Source organism: Trichosurus vulpecula, chromosome 8 (assembly GCF_011100635.1).
Source record: "Trichosurus vulpecula isolate mTriVul1 chromosome 8, mTriVul1.pri, whole genome shotgun sequence".
NCBI lineage: Eukaryota > Metazoa > Chordata > Mammalia > Diprotodontia > Phalangeridae > Trichosurus > Trichosurus vulpecula.
In genome coordinates, this window is record NC_050580.1 from 136,587,800 (window position 1) to 136,608,763 (window position 20,964).

General features: G+C 37.6%; 1 protein-coding gene across 1 annotated transcript in view; it reads right to left on the reverse strand.

The window, feature by feature from the left end:
* The window catches only part of IGF1R (insulin like growth factor 1 receptor), a 382,582-nt gene that overhangs the window by 58,028 nt on the left and 303,590 nt on the right, over positions 1–20,964 (reverse strand). Inside the window, exons 4-6 of the mRNA XM_036734372.1 lie at positions 15,984–16,132; positions 13,388–13,532; positions 3,047–3,261 (exon numbers count right to left, since the gene is read on the reverse strand). Of these exons, the coding sequence (XP_036590267.1) occupies positions 3,047–3,261; positions 13,388–13,532; positions 15,984–16,132 (509 nt within the window). The remainder of the gene's footprint in view (positions 1–3,046; positions 3,262–13,387; positions 13,533–15,983; positions 16,133–20,964) is intronic.

A 20,964-nucleotide genomic window follows, 5' to 3' on the forward strand; every position in this document is an offset into this window, starting at 1 on the left:
AAGACTGAGTTCTCTTATATTTATTCTGGTTTCTGTTATTTAGATTTACATCTTCCACAGTGAAAATGACAAAAACTGTAATTACAAAGCCCAGGCCTGACAAAACTCTAAGCAACGATCTACTCTGATTCAGCACTTGTTAATGAACAGACTGGGACGATACCTTAAGTTTAAGGCCCTTGGCTGGTTTGGAACTGAAAATGGGCAAGACTGGTGGCTCCTACGGCACAAAAAGATTTTTGTGATAATACAATAACATCAAGGGGGACAATTATCTAAACTCTAATGATTAGGATTGATGATTGATGACAAAGAATAGTTAATATTTATATTAAGAGCTTTAAGGCTTACAAAGCACTTTACAAACATTGTCTCATGTTATTAAAACGACCCTATGACTGTAGGTAGAAACTACAGGATTTACCCTTATCTGCTGTTCAGTTGTTTTTCCAGTCATGGGTGGCTCTTTGTGACCCTGTTTAAGGTTTTCTTGGCAAAGATGCTGGAGTGGTTTGCCATTTCTTTCTCCAGCTCATTTTACAGATGAAGAGACTGGGACAAACAAGTTTAAGTGACTTGCCCAGGGTCACACATCTAGTAAGTATCTGAAGCCAGATTTGAGTTCAGGTCTTCCTGACTTCAGGCCTAGCGTTCTATCCATTGTGCCATTCAGCTGCTCCTGGTCACATAGCTAGTAAATATTTGGGGCAGGATTTAAACCCAAATCTTTCCTGACTTCAAATCCAGCACACTTCTTAGTACACACCCTGTCTCTTGGGCATACAAATGTTTTGTCCCAGTTCAGTTTGGAATAGGGAGCATAAGTTGCTAGGGAGTATCAAGTCTTGAGAAAAACTGGTTCCTTCTGCCAGTTCCTTCCCAGAACATAGGAAACAAATATTGCATGAGTATGGAAGAAAAAAAGAGATTTCTCTAAGGCCCTTTTGGTTTTCTATCTCACAGTCAAGTATACATTAACAATCAGGAAAGAATCCTCAATCTGAGAACCAGATGCCTACATCATGGCTTCACACTTACCTGTCTATCTCTAAATGGTAGATAAGAAAATAGATGATGAGAAAAGTTTTGTTCAATCATTTCAATCATGTCCAACTCTTTGTGACCCCATTTTGGGGTTTTCTCGGCAGAATACTGGTTTGCCATTTCCTTTCCTAGCTCATTTTACAGACGAGAAACTGAGGCAAAAGTACTACATGAAAAAAGAACATGGTGGCTGCTTGGGAAGTCAATCTGTTCCTATGAAAGGGGTCAGTCAAGACAAATTCTTTCCAGTTCACACTTGCCTTCAGTTTACAATAGCTAGTTTATGCAATCGTGGAAGCTGAAAAGGCTAAATGATTGATATTTGAGAAAATAACTCAAATGCTACTGACACATTCTCTTGGTTCACAATAATGATATTGCTGACTTGTCACCAGAACATGCAAGGGCAGTGGAATTGTCCTGACTGACCCAGAGTAAGACATTAATTTTGAATTGCTTTTCTAGCAAGGACAGTGGAATTGTCTTGAATGACCCATCCATACTCTCTTGCCTGGTCACCTGTATGACTATATTGCTATTACATGTATTCAGAAGACAGAAGTAAGAAGCACGGTTTGTGACAACGAAACAGAGTAAGCTAACAGAAGGAAACCATTGGCACACTGGTCCCATCAGTATGGTGCTCTACCCCTGCACAGATAAACTGAATTCAAAGATAAAATACAATAATCTGAGCTTAGGAGGATGCCATAGAAACTTACTTGGTGCTCAGAAATGCGGGAATTATTTCCCAGGGAGGGGACTGTTTTCAATATTTATGATTTGATAGATCAGACTAGTTAAAAATTGAAGAAAAATACGCTTTCAAAATATTATTACATGGGATTTTGTGGTAGTTGGGTTGCTTTCTTATGGAAGTGGTATGGCTAAAGAGGGCGAAAAAGCTAGGAGTGAGAGAAAGAAGCAAGGGAGACTGGGTTCCTAGTTTACAAAGACATTGCAGCTTTGCAGGTAAATCCCTCTTGGCTCAAGGACTTCTGATCCAACAGTGTAAGAGTCTATCACATTAATCCAGCTGCCAACAGAGTAAACTAAAACTGAATATAAGAACTACTTGTGGAGTTCTTTAGCAATCTACCTTGGTTATTTAAAAATATTCTACCCCTCTCCCATCATTTTCCTCATTAAAAGAAAAGGGAATAAAAGTTTTTAATGAAGTGCACATTTTAGCTTTTTAATAATAGAGAGGGGAGTAAACTCCTCAATTCAATTTGGCTTCTGGTTCACTTCCATTTCTCTCTCCTTCTCCATCCCCTCTGGAAATATCTCCCTAAAAAAAAAATCACTACTCTAGAATGCAGGTTTATATGATAACTTTCGAGTACATTTTTATAAATGAGTCACCATGGCCTGAAAGTAAATCTTACAACAATAAGTAGAAGTGTAATAATATGCATTTTCAATTTCAAAATCAATTTAGACTCTAATTTTCTGGCTCTCTCTGTGCTTTCAGAGGTTGGGAAGGGTGGGGGGAGGAAGGGTTATGAAACCTTACTATAACAGTTTCAAAGAACTGTTGGTGGCTGACACTGCCGTGGTTGTATTACTGGCTAACTCCACATCTGTAATTCCTTTAAGATAGTAAGGGCTCAGTTAGCTAAACGCAGTGGCCCTGGTGAGCCATTGTCCCTTCTTTAAGCAAGAATCTATGTTAGATGCCGTTTATATATCCATGTCTAAAGAGACAGTCTACTGTGTGTATTCCAGGAATACCATATTGCAATCTGAGCATAGACACACACTATTATTCATCTCGCTTACTAAAGGAAATATACAAACACAAAATAGGATGATTTGCCATAATACTAACTTTGAAGGATTTAATAAATTTTTCTGAAATCCATTTTTACACAGCCTATGGTCTAATTCTGCAATAAGTTAATAAGCAGGGGTTGGGATACAGCAAAATGGACAAGTTAACTAGAAAAAAAGGTTATTATTTATTACTATTTTTTAACAATACTTTCGAACATTAACTTACAAGAGGCTCTTTCTCCATTGTTCCTAGTGTTTATATCCCCTTTGCTCTGGCGACCTTTAGTTCCAGACACTTCCTCCATTCGATATATTTCAGAAACACACAATTTGGGATTAAAAGCAAAGTACATTTTCCCTTCTTTGATTGTCAGATTATGGAGGTTCCAGTCCCAAAGCTGCTGCAAATTCTGGTTATCAAGGACGTAGAAAGAATAATTCCTGTGAAATGACAAATGAATATTAATATACGTATAGTTTTCTGGTGCCAGTCTTCAGAGCGCAGCTAGTCAACATATTTCTTTTTTAGCATCCTGCTTTATAATGTATCTCCCTTGACAATAATGGATTTGGTTATTAGCAGCATGTAAGAATAGATAGTTACTATTAACAATGATAACAAAATGATTCAAGGACAACATACTGAAATCGATAAGACACTAATTAATTTTTATGACCTCTATTACGAACAAATAATACTTCTTATACAAGAGGACAGTACTAGTATTATTCTACAGCAAATGCTTTCATAATTTTTCTTAGTACAGTATATATGCATACATGTGTGTATGTGCATACACACACACAAAGACACACATATGCATAAAATAAGTATAAAAGAGAACAGGAACACTCTGTTAACCAAGCAGAACAACTTATCATTCTTGGGATTTAATATGAGTTTCTCATTAGGAGAGAATGGAATATTGGATAGGGTGATGTGATGGAGACAGGTCATGGGCTGGTAACTGCAACAGCTAATACACCTTGTGCAACACTTTCAGATGAATCCAAGATGACTCTCTACTGTCAATATGAATCAATTTGAAAATAACTGTTCCTATGACTAGCTGAATAAGATTCATAGGAGGAAAAGTCTCTGTCAATGATTAGATTTATAGGGGAAAAAATATCCTATCAATGATGACGTTTCAAAATTAGAAGAAAGAATCAACAAATCGGTATTAACTTTCATCTTAATGCTAGGCAAAGTTTAATATGGCTTTCCTTATCCTCATTTCACTAGCAAGAAAGAACTGCACCAAAATACCTCAATGAACAAAACGTTCTTTTTCCCAAAGGGGAAAACACGAATATATGAGTCATGATTTTGACAAATTAGTGTCAGACACAATGAAATTTATATCTCTGGTTAATCACTTTAAAACAGGATTATGTTTTTGCAATAAATGCAAGCAACTTTTCAAAGTTTTGGAAGGGGAGTCAGGAAAAAGCCAATGCTAGTAAAGCATAGGCATTTCGAATACTATATAAAATTTTAAAGTTCCCCCAAAGGCATCAAAACAATAACCACACACATGTGAGATAGCCCCCCTCTCTTTCTCTTCTATATCTGGCCATATTGCTATCATATTTAAAATTCAAGCATTGGGGCCATCTCTTCTAAAAAGTCTTTAATTATTAACTTAGAATTAAGGTATACAACTCATGTCCAAAACTAGGATGCCTTTGAAACCTCTTCCCCCCATAAACTTGTGTTGATTTTTTTAGAGTTAATATTCAATTAATTTAATAAAAAGTATGTATTCTGAGCTCAATTTCTATCATTGTTTAACTTAATAAGTTGGTGAGCCTTTTGATTCACTTTTTTCTAAATCTTTTAAATTGAGTAAGTCAAGAACTTATAAAAACCCTTTTCCTTGTATGTAAACTTTGAATTAAGTTTTTCTCCTAGATTCCAGGAATCCATTTTAGCTGTCCAGGCAAATGAAGCTGTTTCTGTATCCAGATTCAGTCATTTAATTTGGATCATAGACCTCCTCAAAAAGCTGGCCTTCCCAGCTATTTCAGAGTTAACATCCCCAATGCTAAGAATTCACTGAAGGGCTACAGAAAGAAGGAGGGAAAATCACAAGAATGACTGTTGCTTAGAATAGAGAGGAGAGGTACATTTGAGAGTTGAAGTTATGGGGGAAAAAGAATAGGAAAATTCTTTACCCACAAAAATTGGTATAAATCCTGCATCTCTACCTCAAGAGGGGATTGGTAGGTTTAGCACCAGTGGCAGCTCTTACTTCTGGAAAAACACTGGGTCATCTAAACTTGGTTGATGGGACCTACCCAATCACAAGAAAACAGCTCAACTTACTGGAGGAAAAAAAAATTGGTTGCCTCTTCAGAACTGGCCCTAGAGGGCATCAAAACACAGCACACCAGAGGTGACCTGAAACTCAGATGAATCTTCAGTTCTTCAGTGGTCAAAGCCTTGCCCAATGAGGAAACTCAATACTTGGATACTTGGCATTTGGGCAGGTTTCCATTTGCCATTTTATGATGATCCACCTGTTTGCAAATGAGTCCCTTTTGGTGTAATTATAATGGTGATTTTTAACGGATCCATAAGAAAAACTTTCATTCATCACTTTAAGGCTGTAGAATATTTTGTATATATGGTAGAAAGAGCAATGGATTTGGAGACAAAAGACTTGAGTTTTAGAATAATCATTCAACTAATAAGTATTTATTAAATACCTTCCACGTTTCAGGCACTGTGCAACATTCTGAAGATACCAGTACAAAGTATGAAATAATCCTTAACCTCAAGGAACTTACATACTAACAGACTCTTTGATCTAATACATAGAACTTTTGCTAGTAAGTCAATCTGCATCTCTGTTTGTTCGTCCTTAAAATGGGAGAAATGATACATTAACTACTTTCTGGAGTAGTTGAGAGGATCAGATGAAACAACTGCTTTGCTTTGCTTTGCAAAACATAATGCCTCAGAGTCAAGAAAGCTTATATTTAAACCCTGCCTCAGACACACAAGGATATATTATGCTGGGCAAGTCATTTAATTTATCAATACTCCTATTGAAGTAGGACTCTCAGTTGAAGATCTGCATTGGTACAAAGAGTTGTTGACACTTCTATGATCACAGGTCTATACCTCCCCTACCTTCTTTCCCTACAACGTAGAAATTTATACTTGATATTCAAGAAATCAATCTCTTTATTATAAACTGAGAGGAATGGGGAGAGGAACGGTGAGTCCATCATTTTTCTGAAGACATAAGAGTTTTAGTTTAATTTAGTACGTTCAAGGTCAATAACGTGATAAAGAAGCCAATAACAAACATGTGGTCTGCACTGACACAATCAGAATATCCAGCATTAAGCAAGGGATCGTATACTCTGCCTTGATTAGACACCTCTGGTGTTCAATTCAGTTTGAGGAAGGACGTTAATAGCTGGAGGCGAGCAAGCAGGATGATGAAGAGTTCTTGAAACTACTGGTATCCAACTCAAATAGAAATGATTTCTGCAGGCCCCATACTGATTTGGAAAACCAGATTAACATTACGTTGTATTGAATTTTTATTTATTTTATTAAACATTTCCTAATTACATTTTAATCTGGCTCAGGCAGCACTCAAGAGTTTTGTAGCCACTGTATGTTTGACACCTCTGCTCAAAAGTCAGATGTTCTGGGCTGGGCTTGACTCAGGTCAATCCTCTGGTAGTTTATATTCAATATCGGATCAAAACAAGTTGCCATTCAGTAGTAAACAGAGGGACATTTAATTAGTCATAGAAGGAGAATGAATGAAATTCCCTTGCTTGAGTTGCTCATAGTGGTTCGTGGAGCAACAGCATGTGCCTGGAACTTGCTCATTCTGGTTGTTTTGTACTCAAGTGACCAGAAAGTGATGTGGACAGCTTGAGCCAATAAAATCTCAAGGATGATTTCAATACATTTTAAGAAAAACTACTTTCACTTGCACTGGTGTAAGGGTTAGGATGCTGATCCTATTGCATCACGCCACATAAAGGAACTAGATGTGCTAAACCTGGAGAAGTAATTAATTGGAGGGCAGGGAATAAGGAGAAGCAGATACAAGTTACAGAAAGAAAAATTTAACCTTAAGGCAAAACAGCAATAACTACTCCCTATTCATTAGAGCTATCTGAAAGTGGTAATTGGGTTTCCAAAGTAAGGGCTGGCCTACCATTTCCTAGGTATGTTGTAGAGGAGATTCTTGTTTGAAAAAGGGCTGAATTAGAGAGGTCATATGGTACACTAGGAAGAGCAAAGTACTTGAGTATTTTGAGTTGGCATCATGGTCCCAAGCTAGAACTCAGGCTCCATAATTTACTACCTATGTGATGTTGGGGAAGTCATGCGATTTCCTAGATTTCTTCATCTGTAAAATGAGGTGTTGGACAAGATGATCTTTGAGATACCTTTCAGCTCCAGATCTGTGATCTAACGATTTTCTAATTTTGTGATTCTGTGATACATTAAATATATTCCCCTATTACCATTCTATGTCACCATTGTCCAGATAAGGCAGTGCTGAAAATTACATTAAGCAAGTCCTAGATATCATGAGCAAAGAGCTCTCTCTACCTTTATGAGTCTTAATAAAAACTCAACTGAAACGCACTTTCTATATCTGCTTAACTACTGATCAAAAGCTTAGCTACTGCCTTGCCTCCACTGCATGCAGAGATGAAAATTAGGAGCTGAGGGCAAAAATGGGCAGGATCAGAACAGTCCTTTCAAAAGGTCTTCTACCAGTAGAATTCTGAAGCAATTAAAAAAAAATCTGTATTCCAGCATACCATTAACATTCCTAGGAAAGCAAGAAGTTGGATTGTTCAAGGCTCTGAGCTACAGTATTAGGTGTACTAACCTGTGGCCAATTGGTAGGTGCTTAATTACTCCAAATTGGTAGGTATCAGAGCATTCTAACTAGCTTAAGTTTTCAGACCAATCCAAAATAAACTTGTTGAGTCTTCATAGCCCTCTATTTAACCTCCTGGATACACAAAGTAAGGGCACTAAATAATTTAAGGTTTCATTACTATAAAGACTGGCTTGTTTGGGATCTGTAAAGAATGAGCTGATATTTCCCAAGACATTGAGATGGAAGGGTCCTTAAATCATCTGAGGACTGCCCCTTACTCCCCTTAAGACTAGACATGATGGTATAAAAGCCCAGAAAGGTTACACAGGTAATAAAGAGTTCGAATGCGAACTCAGGTCCTCTGACTCCAAACGTAGTAATCATCTTACTTGACTGTTCTATACAAATAGCCAGGCAACTAAAGCTAACTCCTTCTAAGTGATAAAACTTTTCTTGAGCCATTTTAATGGAAATCTTTCTAAAAGTCATTGGACATTTTCCTGCCATCTTAAAGTATACAGAACATATTTTAATTTTGTTTTGAAACTGGGCATGACCTTTATATTTGATTATTTTGATTATTGTATAATTGTATTGATTTACCAATATAAATAACTGTATTAAGTTTTATTACTGTACATATGGTAGATTTTGTCCCACACTAAATAGCGCTAGACTACTATGCTTTCTGAGCTCTCACTATATAATTCCTGGGAGAAGACTGGATCATCTAAACTTGGTAGATGAAATCTATTCAATTTCAAGAAAACAGGTCACCTTACTGGAGAAAAGGCAAAATTGGTCAACTTGTTCACCTGAGTACAAAAGAGCCACGAGCTCCAGGAGCACTCTGATGCTTTGAGGGCCACTATGGGCAACTCCAGCACGGGAATTTTGTTCCTTCTCCTCCTACAGCTAATTAAATCTTTTTATAGTTGTTGCCTTCTCCCTTCATGAAAGGCTATCACGTCTTACTGCTGTCAATGTGCCTTTCTCTAGGTATTGCTCTACCCACTTCAATTCTAATTTGTTACTTCTAATAGGCTGAGACCAAGAAACAAGAAAACCAGGCCAGTGATAACTATACCTTCACTTAGAGTAACTGAACAGTAAAGAAAAGTCTGTATTGTTGTCTTGTACATGGATTTTGTGTTATCTATTTGGCCTGCTCAGAATCCTCAAAAAAAATTTTTTTAAACCAGACTTGCTATTTCATCTGCGTAGGGAGCTCCCAGGAAAGAACTTTTTCTACTAATACGGACCCATACCTTCTTTTCAACTTACACAGACAAGTTTAATGACTTTACCAGGGTGACACAGTGAGCATAGTCAGATGTGAACTGACTCTATGGCTACTATCCACTAGGCCTCACTGCCTCTCTTTTAAAAATTATTTTTTTTTTTACATTTCAGATGTATGATTTCTAAATAAACAAGATGGCATTTTAATTTATTTCCTTATGATCTTGAGCACAACAGTCTTCAGAACTTGTATCTCACTAAGAAACTAGAGGATAGTCAATAAGCACATATTAAGTACCTACAATGTGCCAGGCACATAGGGATATAAAAGAGGCAAAAAACAGTCTTGCCCTCAAGGAATATATGATCTAACAGAGGAGATAGATATGAATAAATAAGCTATATACAAGATAGATAGGAAATAATTAAGAGAAGCAAGGCACTAAAATTGAGAGGTTGGAAAAGGCTTCCTGTGGAAGATGGGATTTTAGCTGGGATTTAAAGGAAGCCCAGGAAGGAAGCAGGCAGATGAGGGAGAATGTTCCAGGCACTTGAGACTGCCAGAGAAAATGCTGAGAGTCAAGAGACAAGAGGGTCTTGCGCATGGAACAACCAAGTCAATGGCATTGCATCAAAGAATATGTGATGGGCAGCTAGGTGTAAGAAGACTGGAAAGGTAGGAGGGGGCTAGGTTGTGAAGGGCTATGAACTCCAAACAGAGGCTTCTGAATTTTATCTTGGAGGTGATAGGGAGCCACTGGAATTTATTCAGTTGGTCAGGAGGCAGGGGGATGATATGCTCCGACCTGGGCTTTAGGAAAATCACTTTGTTGGATGAATGGAAGACAGATTAGAGTGAAGGTGAGACTTGAGGCAGGTAGACCCAACAATAGACTATTATAATAGTCCAGGCCTGTACCAGAGTGGCAGCAGTGACAAAGAAAAAAGAAGGGGGTATTTTCAGAGTAATGTTTCAAAAGTGAAATCAATAGGTTTTGCAACAGATTGAATCTGGGGCGGGAGTGAGAGATACTGAGGAGTCCAGGGTGACTCCTAGGTTGAGAACTTTAGGAACTGCATGATGTTGTTCTCAACAGAAATATAGGAGTTTGGAGGGAAAGCTGAGTTCCATTTTGGACACGTTGAGTTTGAGATGTCTACTAGACATGCAATCGAAGATGTCTGAAAGGCAACTGGAGATGTGAGATTGGAGGTTAGCAGAAAGGATGACTGATTTGATAAACATCAGCATAGAGATGGTAACTAAATCCACAGGAGCTGATGAGATCACCAACTGATGTAATACAGAGGGAGAACAGCTCTGACCTTCCTAGTTGTGTGACTGGGGACAAGTCACTCACCCTTCCTAAGACGCAGGCTTCTCATCTGTAAAAAGGGGACGATAATTCTCCCAGTGCCTACTTCACTTATTTGTTGTGAGGAAAATATTTTTTGCAAACCTTAAAGTGTTACACAAATGTGAGTAGTTATTATTTAAAGAAGTTGTTTAATATGATATTACAAATTTGATTTTATCTCTATTTTGTCTGCTTTTGGCTCTTACTTTGTACCTTCCCAGGGTAAGGGATGGGAAATAAAAATATTAATGTGGTACAGTGAACAGAGTCAGGGAGATCTGAGTTTGACTCATGCCTTAAACATTTACCATCTGGGCAAATTACTTAATCTCTCAGTCTAATTTTCCTCATCTGTAAAATGAGGATGGGTAGCTAGATAGCACACTGGATAGCCTACCAGCCCTAGAGTCAGGAAGACTCATCTTCCCAAGTTCAAATCTGGCCTCAGATACTTACTAGCTGTGTGACCCTGGGGGAGTCACTTAACCCTGTTTGCCTCAGTTTCCTCATCTGTAAAATAAGCTGAAGAAAGAAATGGCAAACCAATCCAGGATCTCTGCCAAGAAAACCCCAAAAAAGGTCACAAAGAGTCAGAAATGAATGAAAAAACAACCGAACGGCTACAACAACAACAAAATGAGGATGACAGTGATATCTAAATCACAGGGTTGTTGGGAGGATCAAAAGAAGCGACACATATAAAATGCACTGGAAGTCTTAAAGCACTATAGAAATGTCTGATGTTATTATGATTTTTAGTTATTCCAATGTGTTCAAATCAGCCCAATGCTGAGTCACTATGTTGAAAGAAGACATAGGCAATACCAGCTGTGAGGAGGTGCCTGAAGCAAATTTGTAGCTTTGGAGTCACAATTTAGGATTGATTAGACTTTGTTTCACTGCAATGAAGAATGAAAAGGAAAATACATTAAGCATACCCAAAGATACTCAAATGAACTGTACTTAAATGGCGATCTTATTCAGGGAGGCGGGGATGAAGAGGAAGAAGAGCTAGAATTGATGGTTAATCCCAGAAAGAGTAGCCTAGAGCATTTACTGCTACCATTTTTGTAGCAGAGTATAAAAATCTGATCGGTCTTTTAATGAAATGGACCAAAGATGAATAGACTCCACTGTGATAGAACACAGATTCTGAATTCTTCCCATACTATCTGGCACTAGAATAATCTCTCCTCTAAAATTCTCTCCCTTCACAGTTTATGGCATCTGTTTATATGATACACTGGTGAAAATGGAATTTGGTTATTCCTCTAACAGAAAAAAAAATTAAGGTTTAAAATTCTCATGAACTTTAAAATAGTCATTTTCAACAGCAGGTATTACAGGTGGGTCTTTCAATGAAATGGACCAAAGATAAATAGACTCCACTATAAAACATAGATTCTGAATTCTTCCCATACTATCTGGTACTAGAATAATCTCTCTTCTAAAATTCTCTCCCTTCACAGTTTATGACATCCGTTTATATGATACACTGGTGAAAATGGAATTTGGTTATTCCTCCAACAGAAAAAAAAATATTTAAGGTTTAAAATTCTCATGAACTTAAAAACAGTCATTTTTAACAGCAGGTATTACAGGTGGTCATAAAGAATCAGAAACTTAGTTGTAATAATTTCCCAATTAAATTGAGTAAATTCTTCTCTGTTTCATTTTTCCTGGTCTCAAAAATTTCCATTCAGAACCAAGAGGAAATCTTCACAAATACTGGTCTTTCAAATCAAAAGTGTTTACTGATAGATATGTGGGATTCCAGAAGCACAATGACTACTTCCAAAGAAAGCTGACCTTTGTGTATTTTTTTTTTAAAAAAGATCCTAATTGGTGGATTTCCAGCTTGCCACATCCCAAGTGACCTGAGGCAGCCCGGTGCTAGGCAAAGTGACAACCTCCTTGGATTTGCAATTAGAAACAAAATTTTCTGAAGAATCCATGTTCCCAGTGAAGAAGACAGTATGCTTTTCAAAGGGAGAGTGAAGAACTGCCCTTTAACTTCAGCTATGTCAGATGGTGGAATTTTAAGAATTTAAGACTGACCAAAGATTAGCCTGAGAAAAAAAAGGGAGGTTGTGAAGAAACCCTGATGCTGTAACTTTATCCAGTTGGGGCAGTTAAACCAGCGAGAGACAACCTTTCCCATGACCTTCCCACCTCTTTTTCCTAAATTATTTTCCCAAATTCTCATTAAAAAGAATTCTCTCATTACTAGATTAAGTCTCCTTTTCTTTCAAAGTGTTAACTCTGGCAAGCGCTTTATTTAAAAGGAGGAATGCTGATGCACGTACACATACTCTTATTCCTGAAAAGCAAAACTGTCTAATAAAGCAAGAGCCAGTCTAGTTTATAAACTATTTTATGTAAGACTTATGCGATGCAACTATCCAAAAAGCAATATTCTAGCAACATAACAAATTCTTTATACTCAACAGATATGTTCAGTGAATTTGGATTTCTTTCCAACAGCGTGAAGTGAACGATCCATACAAACTACAGATTTTTGTTCTGATTTTTTTTTAAAGAAGCATGATTTAACTACATTTGGGAAAAAAAAAACACGTCCCAGAGAGCACAAGGACAATGGATGTGACGATTTGCCTTGAACGTTTCTTTTACTCAACTACTGATGATTAAACTCTCTCTTTGCAGAAGATGCTCTTAAACTTCACCTCAGATTGCTAATTCACTGACCTCTGATATAGCTAAAATGAAGGAATTTAAGGAATTTGAGGAAAATCCAAAGATGATTGTTTAAGAGGTTATGATCTAAAGTTAAAAGAATGAGAATATGTTCATTTCTCAGAAGAGTAGAAGCCAATTAAAAGTGTAGACTGTAGAGCATTGGGCACATGTAAATCGGTCACTGCGGAATATCATCAAATGTGTGTTAGGGGTCTGACATTGTCATAAAATGGCTTCAGTGTCTTTTCCTCTCAAAAGGAAAAAAAAAAGGTGCCCTGTAGCATATAAGCTTAATGTCAAAACAAATTTATCAAAATACAAAAAAAAAACCCAACCCCCAAACCCAGAAAAATCATTTTAGTCAGAACAGCAACCCAAGAAATTAGGCCCACTTACCCTTCAAGCTGTTCTTCTCCTAGAATATTTCGCAGATTTTTCAAGAAAGACAGAGAGACTAAGGCATGTGAATGGCGAATCTTCACATATCCAGTAACAGTCTCAATAAGGCCCATGAAGTTCTCCAGCTCAGAAGCTATGTTATCTAAATCGGGAGAGGAAGCCAGTCTCATTTACCAAGTCATTTAATAAAAGGCTGACAGACTTTCCACTTAAAAAAAATACAGAGTGACACAGAAGTAGTCTTAGAGAGGGTACGATGTGTGCTACTTTGAGGAACAACTTCTTTCTTCTTTCCTGATGAGTTTCAAGATCCTTTACTACTCTTTGGACAACGGCCTAACAACGACCAAATGTGTGGCTGGATCAATAGGCATGATGTCCCTTTTCTGAGTGAGGTGAAGTTCTGAGTTTGGTAACGCTGAAATAGACCACACTATATACATATTAGTTACCTAAAACCACAAACCTGGCAAATGGATTTCAATCTGCTTTCTCTCCCCCTCCCCCAAGTCTTAAGGTCAATATATAAGATAACCAGACAACGTGGATGAATCTAGATTCTTTCTGTGGGCCCTAAGAATAGGAGTCAACCAGAGAATATTTGATTTTATTTGAAAATGCTAAAAATAAAAAAGGTACTCATTTCCAAGAGTTATGATGGCTCAGACTTTAATTTATACAAAGTTTGATAGGTTTTTGGTGGCTATCCAGGGGCTGCCTGGCAGAAAAACCATGCGGGTTATGAAGTCAGGTTTTACCTGCCATTGTGCTAATAACCAAGACTGAATTTTAAGCATGAGATAACTCTCACAACCACCAATTTCGACATAGTCAGCAACTGTCTGGGAAACTCCTTTTTGGGAAATTTTCACACCCTCTTAAAATGATCTAATTAATTTCTTATATCTTATATTTGGCTCATCACCAGAATGATGAATTTTTTTAGCCACAGCACCTCATGAATACTGTCTACCGAGTTGCGGAGGAGTTGTGAACTGCTTTGTGGAGGGAGTACCCACAGCAGTGAAATCATGGATGTTTTGAACAATTATATATCTTGTATTTAAACTAATAGGCATCATGGCCTCTCAGTGAAGGATGAGTTCTGTCTCCATGCCAGGAAGATGTGGGTTCAGGTCCTATTTCTGGGGTGTTGGCTGTTATGACCATGGGTAAGTCCTTTACCCTCTTGGGGCTCCCAGACTACACTCTAAGACTACAAATTGCAGAGTAGGCACATATCTACACTAGCAGAGGGAGTTTCCTCATTATACCAGTGAACTCACAGGTTTGATCTAAAGTGTTTCTCAAAGTGGCTAAAATATATCGGATAAGAATGTGCTATGAAGATGTTTAGGAGAAAGGCAAAAAAAAATCACAACATCAGAGGCTGAAGCAAATCATCTAGATTAAAAGAGAGACATGAAGATCACACGGGGAAACCAGCAAGGACAGTCTTAGTCATTTCCTCTTTATCCATGGGAGGAGAAAGGCAGTGAATAATAAGAAGTTCATAAAAATTCTCCCATTATCCACAAACACCAAATGTACACCCCTAAAAATATTCAAAAGGAAAATACAGTTTCACAAAAAAGATACATTAGGAAGTGATTTTTATTCAACCAATAAGTTCTCCATCCTACAAAAGGATTCATCAGAGAATTTCTTTAAACAACAAGCTTGTTGTGTTTGTCTTTATTTTTGGAATATCGACTATTTGACCATATGTTGTGTCTCAGGGACAAAGAAGTTAAATCTAATGTGTTTGGATCTTCTGTCAGAGACCATCAAAAATGAAAGCAAAATACCTCTGAATTATAAAAGTCAGTCAGAAAATGATCTGATTTGCCAAAAAATTCAACTTAAATGAAATGTTCAGGGATTTATCTCTTAAATGAATTGTAGTACTCTTGTACAGAGAGAATGAGGATTTAGCCTAGGTAATTTCAAATGTTTCTTTCTAGCTCTAAAATGTTTAGATTTCTAAGAAAACATCCCTTTAAAATGTCAAGAGACACCTAGGTATTTTTTGGTTCTCAAATATATTTTGTGATCTTCAACCCTTGAGGCAGGTAATAGTTCAACCTCTCTCCCACCCGTCTAAGATAACTAGGCATTAAAAAAAAATCCTTTGTACTTAAAACAAAACAAAGGTTTTGCAGCTTAGTATTGGCTGGAATTTTCCCATCTGATGAGTCACAGTTCTGACACATCCCATTTAGGTTTTATTTTGTATGTTAGGACATGCACTCACTGCACAGGACGTGACTCTCACATTAATGATGAGCACTGTGAGATTTTCAGTGTTCCCTTGCAGGAAGAAAAACCGTGCCAGAGGCTAAATACCTGATTTACTTACGTACTTGAGAACACCTCAATTAAGGGGATTGTGAAGTTTTGCTGAATCTCTCAACACTCAGGAGAGAGAAAAGCAAAGGAGAGAGGTGTAACTGACAAGGATTCTTTACTGTATTTGGTTTTTCCAGGGCTATATTTTCACTGAAACACATGGAAAAGGTAATGAAAACAAAACCAAATAAAACAACAAGTTCTTCCAGAGAAAAAAAAATTTTAGGAGAAATGTGTTACTTACTGCCTCGCCGGATATTAATAAGCAAATTGCCTTTAAAGACAGTGCATCCCTGCAGCATTTGTGCTGAAGTTACAGAATCAATCGTCTTCGTCTTCTTCTCTCCCTCACAGACTTTAGGGCAAGGGCCTTCACAGGGGCTGCAGTACATACTGTCACAGGGAAAGAATCAACCAAAACATGAAAAATTCTGTAATTCTCTCAAATTAAAAAAAAGTTAAACATACTGTTTTTATTCACATGTAACAAAAAATAAATACAGCAATACTGTTGAATCCTACTCCTAGGTTTGTGCTAGATAAACTATTCAGATTTTAAAAAAGGAGAGCAGAGGGGTTAAGTAAATTAGCAAAGGTTACTAGAATCCAGTCAAACAAAGTGATACATCCTTGAGGCACATGTCATTGGATAGTAACCATGGACACCGACTGGTCCCACCCAAAAGAAACAGCTTCATAAGAAGGAAAAATGTCAGTGATGAGAAGAGAACCTGTTCTCTGAATAATGGTGCTCTTCTGTTTGTGTATCTATGACAGCTTGGCAAATAAGCAATGATGATGATGGAAGAATGAACCCAATTACTCTGATGTTATTAATAAAATATATGCTTCTACAATTAGTGTCCTAGTAAAACTAAGTAGAGGATTTCTAAGAGGCATTGTTTTTGTTTTATTATTCAGGGTGATAAAGATGGCAGATTGGCACATTACAACAGGCCTATCATTTATTTGCTAAAGCACAACTAAACTGTATTTTGTATCTTGAAGAGTTTGCAGAAACTTTTAAATTGATATGACAGTTATCTTTGTTTACAATAAAAGAAAGGTGTTTTCATTACTCAGTAGTGGGGTCCTGTTTCCCATGTTGTAGAATAACAGACTGAAAAATCACCAAGGAATGTAGGACCACAGGAATAAGTGAAGTAATGAGGTAAGTAAGTGAAGAATGAAAACATCCCGCGGCTTCCATGGCACTCCACTCATGGATTTCCTCCCGTTTCTCTGACAACTCCTTTTCTCTTTGCTGTCATCACTACTGCTGTTACCATTAATTCTCTTTCCACCTCTTAAACAATGGTACCAATCAAAGTTCTGTCCTGGGCTGCTTTCCTTGTTTCTCTCATACTTGGTAATATTCATGCTATGGATACAATTACCACCTCTATAGAGACAATTATACACACAAATTTTTAAACTGAGAGGTATCATATATACATATATGTGTGTGTATATATATACATACACACACATATATCCGGGTATACGTGTGTGTAGGAAAGGAAAGGGGGGAGAGGGAGGGAAGGAAGGGGAGAGGGAGAAGAAAGGAGGGAGGGAGAGAGAAAGGAAGGGAGAGAGAGAGAGGGGGAGAAAGGAGGAGAGTGAGAAAGAGAGGGGGAGGGAGAGATGAAGGAAGGGAGAGGGAGAGAGAAAGAGAGAGAGGAAGAGAGACAGAGAGGGAGGAGGAGAGAGAGAGAGAACAAGAACCGATTACTTCTCAGACTTCTAAGCTTCTATTTCCACCAATATGCCCTATTAGCACTGCAAATTAAACATATTCAGAAATGAACGTGTCCCCTCCCCCTTTAAACTCATTAGGTGGACCCCCTCACTTTTCTATTTCTGTTTATGATAACTTCATCCTTTAAGGCACACGCTTTTGTGAATTCAGTGTCATCTTTGGCATTTCTGTTCCCTATCACCTCCAGAATGGAGTTTTTTATTATATCCTAAATTACTTTCCTGTCCTCATTCTAGGGACAGCTAGATGGTACACGGCATAGAGTACCTGGTCCAGAGTCAGGAAGACTTGAGTTCAAATGTGACCTCAGACACTCAATAGCACCCGCCTCCCAGGGTTGTTGTGAGGATCAAATGAGATAACTGTAAAATGCTTAGCAAGTACCTGATACACAGTAAGCATTATATAAATATTAGCTATTATTACTCTTCTTGTGGCTCTCCCCCTCCAATCCATTCTTCATACCACTGCCCAAATAATTTTCTAACTACTTCCTCCCTAGCGTTTCTTTATTTTATTATTCCTATACTAAAAACCTTCAGTGGTTCTCCACTGCTTCCCGAATAAATTATTAACTCCTAATCCTGAGCTTCAAGGCCCTCCACAATCTAACCTCAACTTTTCTAGAAAGGACACTGAACTTCCAGTTCTTAAATCTCAGCTTGGTCTTTGTGCTACTCGCATCATGATGCGCAAGTGACAATATCTCTGAATATCTAAGACCGTGGTCAAGTTAGCGACATTAAAACCACAAAGTGCCGAGCAGATCTGGGCTGCTCTTATCATCAGGGCAACCACCTTCTTTTGTGTATAATATATTCTAGCAAACAAGGATTTCATCAGTACAATTTGACTGTTGACCTTCTATTTTCATTCCTTTGTTCACGTCTCCCATACCTAAGGTAGACAGACACACACACTCTGTCTCTCTCTCTCTCTCTCTCTCTCTCTCTCTCTCTCTCTCTCTCTCTCTTAACTCCAGCTTTTGAAGTATCTGTTTTCCTTCAAGGCCTACCTGGGGGTTCCACTGCCTCCACAAAGCCTCTAAATTTTTCTCTTTATCATCAGAAATTGATTTACCCCTCCCCCAGTTTCTTAGAGAATGTTTTTTTTGGATTCACTTCTGCATGGATAGCATTATCTCTGAACTCAGTTATTTGCATATATGTAGTTTTCCCCCACTAAAAACTCACAATATCCAAGTCATAGCTATGTGAAATAATTACTGTCATATTCACATTCATTTCTTGTATTCCTAGCACCTAGACAATGGGCTTGTAAAGAGAAGGCATTAAAATGCTGAACTGAATTGGAACATTATTTCTATAAAATAAGGGGGCAAAATTACTTATGTAGATGATGTAGATCCAGCTAAGACCTTTGACTTTCTATAGTGGATACTGATATATAAAAGAACAGTGCCTATTTCCAGGCAAAATAAAGTCTATACTCTTAAGGCATGTGTGTATTATAGAATAATAAATGAGTCTTTTATCTTAATGCTTTTAAATGATTTCCAAACTTAATTAAATGATATAAGTAATACAACAAATTAAAACTCTTTTCGTTAAATTTTTCCTGGAACCTTATTACATAATTTGCAATTAGGCAGCACCATGGATAGAATGCTGAATTTGGAGTCAGGAAGATCTGAGTTTTAATCCTGGCTTAGATACTTGCTAACTGTGTGTTCTGATTAAGTCACTGAAGCACACTGTGCCTCAGTTTCCTCATCAGAAAAATAGATATAATAACAGCTGACTAGATATAAAATATATTAACTTATGTAAAGTGCTTTGCAAATCCTAAAAGGACATAGAAATGCTAGTTATCATCATCATCACTATCATTATTAGTTAGAATAATTAAAGCAAAGGCAGAGGTATGGGTTATAAATAGCACATCTATTTAATGTTTTTATAAGTCAACATTTTCCATATCATTTATGCACACAATTCTTTGCATGTTGTCTTCCCCATTAGAATGGGAATTTCATGAGGTTAGGGACATATTTTTGCCTTTTTTTTTGTATCCCCACTGACCAACACACAGTAAGAGCTTAGTAAATGCCCAATGACTGACTAGATGAACCAGGGTAATGAAGGACTGGGATATCCAGACAGCAATGAAGATGTAGGGCTTCTGCACTAGTAAGAGATCACAAATATTCCTGCCAAATGGTTAATAAAAAGTGTAAAACCACAAGGAGACATCAGGGAAAGAGAAAATGAGATTCTTCCTGTAAGTACACTTTCTCCTTCCTTTTTGTCAATCAATTAATCACTCAACAAGCATTAAGTGTCTCTTACAAGATAATCATTGTGTTAGACGTTGGGAATATAAAGACAAAAGCAGAGGTTGGTGAATATACACACACACCCAATAAAAACAAATGCAAGATAAATAGGAGGGCAGGAAATGAGCCTTGAAGGAAAATATGGATTCTAAGTCACAGGTGAAGAGAAAGTTTATTCCAGTTAGAGGGGGCAGCCAGTATAATCTTTAAACAAATCACCAAATATTTATTAAACCCTTCCTGTATGCTAGGCACTGAAGACACAGACATCAAAGCAAAAACAGTCCCTACCCTCAAGAAGCACAAATGTAGGTCACTCAAGATACATATAAAGTAGGTATATGGTACCCTTAGGGGCAAAGACGTTAGCAGACAAGAGTCCCAGAAAAGGCTTTTCTACAGAGAATGTTGATTGAGTTGAAGTTTAAAGAAAGCCAGAGATTTTGAGAGGCAGAGATGACAAAGGAAAGTATTCCATGTCTAAGGATGGTGGGTAAGCAAAAATACAGAGAAAGAGACAGAGCATACTATGTTCCAAATGGTACACAGGCTACAGTGGTTGACCTGCAGTGTGAATGAAGGGCAGTTATATGTAATAAAGCAGGAAATAGAGTATAAGTCCAGGTTGTAAAGGGCTTTAAATACCAAACACAGAGGGATATTTTGATCCAAGAGGAACCACAGGAGCTTTCTGAATAAGGGAGTGACATGGTCAGACTTGTACTTTAGGAAAATCACTGAGGCAGCTGTGTTGACAGAATGGAATGGGGAGGGATATGAGGCAGGGAGAACTGCCTTCAACACACCTGGCAAGAGGTGATGAGGTCTTGAACTAGGATCTAAACTGAAAGAAAGGTACAGATCCGGGATGTGTGATAGGTGTAGAAAGGACAAGATTTCCAAGTAACCATGAATGAAAGGAATTGAAGCTGACGATAAGGATGGGGTTGGTGGTGAAGAAAGAGAAAATATTATGTTTTGGACATGATGAATGTGAGATGGCCACAGGACATTCGATCTGAAATGTCCAATAGGCACGGGCAAGGTGGAATGACAGCTGTGGATGAGAGCTGAATATACAGATCTGGGAGCCATCTGCATTGAGATGATAATTAACATCTTTCCCCACCCCCACTGCTAATGGATTCAACAAGTGTGTAGAGACAGTAG